Here is a 9,969-nt window from a genome sequence, read left to right on the forward strand (position 1 = left end):
TAGCTAATAACTATGTAAAGATGCTAAAAACAGTCTTTATAGAAAAAGAAATTAAGAGTAAAAATTAAACTCTAAAGTGACTGTCTGAGCTGGGGATGTAGCTCAGTTTGGAGCACTTGCCTGGCCTGTGCAAGGGTTTGATTTCCAACACTGCAAAAAATAAAGCAACTGCCAAACCTTTAGGTATGTCAAATATTAAAACTATAACAAACTAAGGAGATAGAATCATTATCTTCATATTATCAAAGAAAAAAGGGCAGAGAGTGACTTAACGTGCATCCAGAAGAGAGCTATCAGAGCCAGGACTCAAGCTACTCTGGGCAGCGGGGTCCACACACAGCAATTTCCCTGTAATGCTTCAGACTGAAAGGTAGCAGCCCACAAATATCATTTGAGATTACTTTTTTAATGGCTCATACTTGCATAAAATTACAAGTTCCTTGAATCTGGGTCATCAGATCCCGCAGTTTTTCTCTCCTTAGTACTGGATCCTTTGGAAGGGCAGAGGAAGAATCTAGAGGCTGAGGCACGGGCTTAGGCACCTGTAAAACAAACGCAGCATGTGTGAAAGGGAAACTCAGGATAGCACTGCATCTTTTTTTTTTTAACCATTGCATCTTAAATCAAATAACAATGCTCATTTATCACAAATAAACAATTTCCACATAAATACATTTTCTAGATAATTTAAGCAAGCTTTAAATAGTTTCATACTCCTTCAGAAAAAATGTTAATAGCAGTCTCCTTTTTTTTTTTTTTTGGTACTGAGGATTGAACTCAGGTCCTTGTGCTTGCGAGGCAGGCGGCCACTGAGCTAAATCCCTGGCCCAAACCATTTTCATTCTTTTTTTTTTGCAATGAAAACACTCTTAGCAAGTGAGTTCTGTAATTCTGAGCCTTCCCTTTAAAAAGAGACTGCTATTGGGCTAGGGATTTAGCTCAGTGGTTCCAGTCAGTGCCTGCCTTGCAAGCACAAGGGCCCGAGTTTGATTCCTGGTACCCCCAAAACATAAAAAAATTTAAAAAAAAAAAATCTTTTTTTTTTAAAGAGTGTTTTCATTGCAGACACCACTATGTTCTCTGTGATAAGACGCCACTGACCATGACATACAACAAAAACTTATCCCCCCCAGGCAAAAATTACTATCATATTAAACATACAACCTAATTTTACAATAAATTTTATTTCCAAAGTATTATGATATAATGTTTTATATACACACACATATACCTTAGAATTGAGGAAATACTTTGTAATATTTTATTGAAAAGTTAATTATACTCTTGAGGGCTACTCATGTTTATGAGGTGGTTGGCTCTCATGCTAAATTGCTTAAAAGTTCTCTATACTTTGAATTATACCTAACTGACATTTTATAATTACTTTTTTCTTTTTTTCAGTAGTATGGAATAAACCCAGGCCTTCACACTGAACTTCACCCCCAGTCCATTGATTTATTCACTTATAGACAGGGTCTCACTATGTCCCTAAATTGCCCAGGTTGGGCTCAAATTTTCAAATCTCCTGCTTCAGCCTCCCAGAGTTTGGAGATTACAGGTGTATGTCGCCATGCTCATCTCACAGTTACTTTTTAGAGCCATCAGCATGCTTGCCTTCATCAGCATGCCTTCTCAGCCTTCTAATTCAGAGAACCCACCCAGCTAAACTTGGCAAAGGTACGAGATAAGTTAACAGACCTTAAGTAAATAAAGAAGGGCTCCTTTGGGGAGAAAAACTGGAGCATTAGTGATTAATTTCATGTCATCTAATCTAAGCTTTGAGCTCTACTTTGCCCTAGCCTATTAGTCACAGTCTAGATAGCTGAGATAGCAAGACAGGTGTACAAACACTACATTGTACGGACATGGGTACATGCAGTTACTGAAAGGCCTTGAAATGTCAATACAATGCTGTCTGAATTCAATATGAACTTGTTTTAAATCCCTCTTAACAAACATGATGTTCTCAATATACTGGTATGGTAAAGGTTCAGCATTAATGTATGCAGAATTTCAAATCAGGTTTTTTTAAACACAGCTTAACTGAGGTGTTAAGTTGGGTTTTTAAATACTGTATAAGTTTCTCAAAACTGCTATTAGACTACCACTGTTGTCTGTTATCTGGTTAATGAAATAAGGCTATCAATCTACTACAGGACCAGGAAGACAATAATATCAGCACTTGAACAGAGGGAAACAAAAACAAAAGACAATGATAAAATTGTCTTTCTATAATGTGGAATTGAGCTAAAGGTAGGCTATAAAATGAAATGTTTTACTTTCTTGAACAAAATGTTTTCTCATGCTTTTGGAGCACCTAAGACTTTCAGAAAACAGTTGGATGAAATGGCACCCAAGAACAAAGAGGACTACACAGAAATTGAGAACACTAGAGGATATATTCACATTTCTTAGTAGACTTGTTAGCAAAAAGTCTGCATTACAAATTGTGGCAAATAAGTAGCTTAAAATTTAATAATAGGCAGATTCCAGAAGATAGCAGAGTAGTAAACAACCTCCTTTAAATTTTCTCCTGTGAGGAGAACTGCCATATGGGGGGTACAATTAATGTATACAATTTTCTGGTCTGCTTTAGATTTTGTTATATAAGTACAATTCTACTTCATACATTTAAAGGTGGCAAATTAATAGTTATCAGTTTGTCATTTTCTAGGCTATATGTGATGTATCATTGTTGCTGACTGTACTACTCTGGCCTAGGTAACATAATTGTTCTAATGAGTTGTTCTTCCCGGTATGTCATGACTGAGATTGCCCATAAACAACACTACGTGCCAGTGCCAAAGAACCAAGGGCTAAGCAAAATGGGCAGTAACTTCTCATCCCCCAATAAACTGGAGAGGTGGGATCTTGCAATAGACTCAAAACCCAAAAGCCAGCTACACCTGAAAAACACTTCTGAGAAGTAGTTATTTCCTAAAGGTTCTAAATACTAAAAATAAAGGTATTTGCCATAAGCAATTTACAAGCATCAAACCAGGAATTAAACAAACTGGAAAATGAGAAGACACATAAGCAAGATGTAACCTCAAACTTAAAACTCAAAAGCAAACCCAGGAGGAATGAGGTAGAACAATTCAAAACCCACACACTTGGATTTCTGAAGTAGTACGGAAGTAACAAAGCAGATGAATGAAGCCCTGGGAAAAAAAAATCTAAGCAGAGTTTTCAAATAACTAGAAATGGTGATCAAAATCAAAGACATGGTTAGTGACTCTACAACAGACACAGAAAAAAAAATAGAGCTTAGAAAAATAATGGAAAGCATGAACACCCAAGATAGGAAAGAAATAGAATCCATGAAACAGATACAAACAGATATCCAGGAGATTAAAAATGCCATTGCAAGTATACACAGCAGAATGAGCCAATGTGAAGAGAGAGCATCAGATATAGAAGACAGGATTGCAGATTTCTTAAAAGAAAGATTTCTTTAAAATAGCAAGGTATCGGGGGTGAAGGGAGGGCAGGGACAAGGGGAAAAAATGAGAACCAAGACCTGTCATGTAAAGGTACAAGATCCCAGTAATGAATGTAAATGTACTGTATACCTAGAATGTACCAATAAACTCAATAAAAAAAAAAAAAATAGCAAGGTATTGGGCCAGGGATTTAGCTCAATGGTTCTGCTGCCTGCCTTGCAAATACAAGGTCCCAAGTTCGATCACCAGTACCAAAAAAAAAAGCAAGGGATCACAGAAATCAATCCAGCAGCTGCTAACTGATACAAAGAATAACAACGTAAGATTGATCAGTCAATGAAAAAGCAAGAGGTAGTATAAATGACATAAAAATCCTATTCACAAAAGTAATGACAGAAAATTTGCCAAATAGAAAAAAATAATTTGACATACAGATAAAAGAGGCATAAAGAACTACAATTAGCTATTAAAAAAAATCTACACCAAGTTATCCAATAGTTAAGATTCCAAAAATGCAACACAATGGAATATTAAAACCTGTTACAGGGCCAGGGATTAATCTCAGTGGTTCTGCTGCCTGCCTCACAAGCTCAAGGACCCAAGTTCGATCCTCAGTAACAAAAAAAAAAAAAAAAAAGCTATTTGAGAAAAGAAACAAATCACCTTTCAAGGAAAGCCATCAGAATCACAACAGGCTTTTTGACACAAACCCTCAAGTCAAGGAAAGGTTGGAATGAAGTATTTCAAGCCCTAAAAGAAAACAATCTCGCTCAGCAAGAGCCACCATTGCTCCACCGCCAGGAAGGCTGCCTGGGCCCTGATTCACTGCAGGAAGGAAATCCACGCCCTCTCCCACCAGAGCCACCATCGCTCCAGTGCCAAGAAGGTAGCCACGCGGGCACCCCTGAAGCCCCACAACTCCCCTAACAACCCCCCCCACCAACACACTCTCAGACCTCCTGACTGTGCCAGTCTTTGGACCCACTCTGCAGAGGCAGAGGTGGTCATAAAGGGTATTTTTCTGTGTTCCCAACTTTGAACATCTTTAAAGAAAGGGCGTGGGAAACCTGTAATAGAACGTGGTGGAGTTCAACCATTCAGAAGGATGGGGAACTCAATCTGGTCCTTGCAGCCAGAGGTCAGTCAGCGTCATGGAGTTCAGCCATCAGCTAACTGAGATCAGGGGTCTTGCATCCTCGCTCTGTCTGAGCCATTAAATGGTAAATACACTATACTGAAATTTTGTTCACTGCAGACATGTTCTGGACTGCTTCTTGATTTCAATTTAATTCAAATGGTTTAAGGGTGATAGACTACTGACTACCACAGGTGGTCAGTTTCCAAGTTGCGCTTGATCATATTGTGTTGCTGATTGTATTAGTTGGGATAAAGGATTGTGGTTGATTTGATGAGCTGTTTTCTCTGATGTTATGAAGATGAGAATGTCTGTGGGTCGTTAGAGACACAGAAGCTAGGGCACAACTATATCACGAAGATTTGGGTGATAACCCAGAGATTAAACCAAGGACAGCTCAACAACAAAAATAAAAATGAGAAAACACTTAAGCAAGACACAAAGACAGACTTCCAGTTCACCAATGGCAAACAGTAGGGCAAATGAGGATGAAAAGGCCCATAGTGAACCACCAGGACACCCTGAACTCAAAGCACAGGAAGTAACAAAACAGATCAATCAGGCTCTAGAAAAATTCAAAACAGAAATAATTTCCCAGAAAACAATAGATTTGCTGAGCAAAATGAAAGTTGTGATTCAAGACTCTAGAACAGAAACTGACAAAAAAATAGATGAGCTCAGGACCAAGATAGAAGCCATGAAGGCCCAGCATAAGAAAGAAATGGAAATAATAAACGCCCAACATAGGAAAGCAATGGAATCCATCAAACAGATTCAAACACCTGTCATGTGAAGGTACATGATCCCAGTAATGAATGTTACTGTATTGTAGACCTAGATTGTACCAATAAACTCAATAAAAAGGAAAAAAAACAGATTCAAACAGATATCCAGGAGATTAAACACTCCATTGAAAGCGTATGCAACAGAATAAAAGAATGTGAAGACAGAATCTCAGGTATAGAAGGTAAGATTGCAGTCAGTGACCATGAAAAGAGAGGTCTCTTAAAAACAGTAGGGGATCATGAGAAATCGATGCAACAACTCCTAGATGATGCAAAGAAGAATAACATAAAACTGATAGGAATCCATGCAGTAGCAATTACATAAGACTGATAGGAATCCATGAAGTAGCAACAGAAAATACAAATGACTTAAAAAAGCTGTTCACACAATGACAGAAAACTTCCCAAACAGAGGGGAAGAATTTGACATTCAGATAAGTGAGGCATATAGGACCCCAACTAGCCACAATCAAAAAAAAAAAAAAAATCTACACCTAGACATGTAATAATCAAGATCCCAGAAACCCAATAGAAGAACAAAATGCTACAAGCAGTAAGAGAAAAGAAAAAAATCACATGCAAAGGAAAAGACACAAATCACATGCAAAGGAAAGCCCATCAGAATCACAGCAGACTTTTCAACACAAACCCTTGGGGCAAGGAGAGCCTGGAATGAGATATTTCCAGTACTAAAAGAGAATAACCTCCAACCTAGGCTGATGTATCCAGCAAAACTCTCTTTCAAAATACTTGGAGTGAGATATTTCAAGTCCTAAAAGAGAACAACCTCCAACCTAGACTGATGTATCCTGCAAGACTCTCTTTCAAAATACATGGGGAAATAAGACACTTCCACGACAAGGAACACCTGAGAAATTATATGAATACCAAACCAGCACTACAAGCAATTCTAAACAAGATCCTAGAAAAAGACAATGAAGTTAACACCACCATGAGGCCCAACAGAGCAAATCAAATAGGCAAGGCAAGAAACTAAAAGAAGGTGAAAAAGTAAAAAGAGTCAATGAAAGGCCAATAACAGGACAATAATAAATCAGCACATATCAGTTATAACCATCAATGTCAATGCCCTCAACTCACCAATCAAGAGAAATAGACTGGCAGAATGGAATAAGAAGCAAAATCCAACAATATGTTTTATACAAGAAATACACCTAGTGCAAAAAGAAGCCCATAGACTAAAAATGAAAGGATGGAAAACAATTCTCCATGTGACAGGAGCCCAGAAAAAAGCAATCTTATTTGCAGACAAAGTAAATTTCAAACCAAAACTAATTCTAGTATTATAGATGTAGGACAGTACTGTATCATACCTTGTACCTGCTTTATGATACACAGTAGTGACCGTGCTTTATCAGAGCTTTTTTTTTGGGGGGGGGTACCAGGGATTGAACTCAGGTCCTTGCCTGCCACCAAACTGCTGAGCTAAATCCCCGGCCCTATCAGAGCTATTTTTAATGATGTTACTCTAGAATGTTCTCTTTCCAGATGATGATTAAGATGCTAATAAAAAAAATGGTGCCAGGTACCACAACAGCAACAGAACTTCGCTGTTTGCTGGGTATTATTCTTTTCTTTGTTTTATTTTTGTTTTTTTAATGGAGTGTGCTGAATGCTTATAATTTTGTTCAGATGATTCCAGAACCTGGAAAAGCTGTTGCTGCTATTGATGCATAACATACTGCTATTATTGGTCTTTTTATATAAATATAAATATATATATATAATTTGAATTTTTGGAAACTTTAACTGTGCTGTCAACTTTGGAAAAAGTTATCCCAATTTACTGTGTTGAGTTGGCATTGTACAAAAATTAACAGCCATATGGGTCTAGAAATGTTTATTTTGTTCCATTTGTACAGGGGTAACACACTGTATTAAATATGTAAGGCCATATCTACGTGGGTTTGATTACAGAAACTAATAAAGTATTCTCTAAATAATGAAAAAAAAGAATAATATAAGACTACAAGAGCAAGAAGCAATTTAAATATGTTCAGGGACCATTTTCATCTTCAGAATTAAGGATTATTTTAATTTTACATCACTGCCTTTTCTCTTTTACTTTCCTTTTTAGTTTTATTTTAGGATTCCCTATTTTTTAATGTTCAGAGATTTCTTTAACTGAAATACTGAATAGTTTCTCTGGTGTGAAAAACTATAATAATACACAATATCCTAATGAGATAATTAATAATGTGAAATAGGAAGTAAAGGGCTAAAGGTGTAGGGAAAGTGGGAAGGGTGGGGGAAAGTTAATAAGGGAGAGGAAAAAAATATTAGAAAATGAAAAAATGGAAATAAAGTGTTTGTAAATGGGGAAGGGAGGAGGGGGTGAAGGAAGGGCAGGGACGAGGGGAAAAAATGAGAATCAAGACATATCATGTAAAGGTACAGGATCCCAATAATGAATGTAACTGTACTGTATACCTAGATTATACCAATAAACTCAATAAAAAGAAAAAAAAAAGAACTTCCAACCCAGATTGATGTATCATGCAAAAATGTTTTTCAAAATTGGACAATTAAGATACTTCCATTAAAAAAAAAAAAAAACCTGAGGAAATTCATGAACACCAAACCAACACTGAAAAGTGTTCTGAAGTTAGAAAGAGCTAACAAGGATTACAACTCCATGAGCCCAACAAAATCAACCCACCAGGCAAAAAATTAAACAGAGGAGGAAAAAGGGGAGCCTACAACAGGAAAATAATACAAGAATAAAGCAACATATATCAGTCATAACCATCAATATTAATGGCTCAATTTACCAATTAAAAAATGGACTGGCAGAGTGGATCAAGTGAGATCCAACAATATACTACTTACAAGAAACACATTTAATTCAAAGACTGAAAGTCAAAGGATGGAAAACAATACATGGAAGAGGAATATGGAAAACAACAGGGGCAGCTATTCTATTTGCAGACAAAGTAGACTTCAACTCAAATCAACACTGATTAAGACAGACAAAGAAGGTCACTACATGCTTTTAAAGGAACGATCCAAAAGGAAGAGATAACAAATACATATGCACCAAAAACCAGCACACTTAACTATATAAAACAAATATTAATGAACAGGAATAATCAGATAAGCACTAACTGTAATGGGAACCTCAATACTCCACTGTCACAAATAGAAAGATCAAGTAGACCAAAAAAATCAACAAAGAAAGATCACAACTAAACCAAATTTTTGAACAAACAGACCTAGTAGATGTGTGGAGTGTCCCACCCCACATCAGAATACACACTCTATGCAGCTGCACATGGGATGTTCTCCAAAATAGACTATGTACTACCTCATAGAAGATGCTTAAATTCAAAGGAATTAAAATTACCCAATGCATGCCGAGCGTGGTGGTGCATGCCTGTAATACCAGCACTCGAGAGGCTGAGGCAGGAGGATCGCTGTGAGTTTGAGACCAGCCTGGGCTATATAGTGAGTTCCATTCCAGGTCAGACTCAACTACACAGTAAGACGCCGTCTCAGAAAAAAAAAAAAAAAAAAAAAAGAAAAGAAATTACCCAATGCACTATCAGACCACAGTACAAAGAAATTGGAAATTAACAATAAAAGAAACCTCAAGAACTTCATAAACACATGGAAATTAAATAACACCCTCCTGAACAACCAATGGGTCTCAGATGAAATTAAAGAAGAAATCAAACAGTTTCTACAATTACACTATAATGCCAAGACAACATACTGGAACTTATGGGAAGCAATGAAAGCAGTCCTATGAGGGAAATTTATATATGTATCAGTTAATTCCCGTATCAGAAAAACAGACTATGCCCAAATAAACAACCTAATGCTGAACCTCAAGCTTCTACAAAAAAGCAAGCCACATCCAAAGCTCATACAAAGGAGGAAATTAATGCAAGAGCAGAAATTAATGCAAAGGAGACTAAGAAAACAATGCAAAGAATCAATGAATCAGAGTTGGTTCTCTGAAAAGATTAAATAAAATTGACAAGGGCCAAGGATTTAGCTCAGCGGTTCGGTGGGCTGCCTTGCAAGCACAAAGACCTGAGTTCAATCCCTGGTACCAAAAAATAAAATAAAATAAAGTTGACAAATCCTTAGCCAACCCTATCTAAAAAAAAGAGGAGACTCAAATCCATGCAATTCGGCATGAAAAGGGTGAAATCACAACAGACCCTGCAGAAATCTAGATCAATACTTACTTCAAGAACCTAGTAAGATGGAAAACACACACAAAAAAATGGACAGATTCCGAAATACATATGAATTACCAAAGGAGAATCATAAAGATATAAAAATTATAAATAAAACAGCATCAGTCAATGAAATTGAAGATGTAATGAAAAACCTACCAACAATGAAAAGCCCAGGCCCCAATGTATTCACCACTGAATGCCACAAGAAGTTTAGAGAAGACCTAATGCTGCTAATTCTCAAGCTCTTTAATGAAACTGAAAGGGAAGCAAGACTCCCAAGTTGATTCCTGGAAGCAAACACTACCCTGATATCAAAACTAAAGGGGCTGGGGATTTAGTTCAGTGGTTCCACTGTCTGCCTTGGAAATGCAACAACCTAAATTCAATCTCTGCTACCA

At 37.0% G+C, this 9,969-nt stretch overlaps 1 protein-coding gene across 10 annotated transcripts in view; it reads right to left on the reverse strand.

The window, feature by feature from the left end:
- Window positions 1-9,969, reverse strand: part of Caprin2 (caprin family member 2) — a 53,315-nt gene that overhangs the window by 17,155 nt on the left and 26,191 nt on the right. For all 10 annotated transcript variants that reach the window (XM_010628965.1, XM_033763523.1, XM_010628966.1 and 7 more), the window contains one exon: window positions 420-542. In XM_010628965.1, the coding sequence (XP_010627267.1) occupies window positions 420-542 (123 nt within the window). The remainder of the gene's footprint in view (window positions 1-419; window positions 543-9,969) is intronic.

The sequence above is a fragment of the Fukomys damarensis genome, unplaced genomic scaffold, assembly GCF_012274545.1.
Source record: "Fukomys damarensis isolate Sample0158 unplaced genomic scaffold, DMR_v1.0_HiC HiC_scaffold_15, whole genome shotgun sequence".
Taxonomy (NCBI): Eukaryota; Metazoa; Chordata; class Mammalia; order Rodentia; family Bathyergidae; genus Fukomys; species Fukomys damarensis.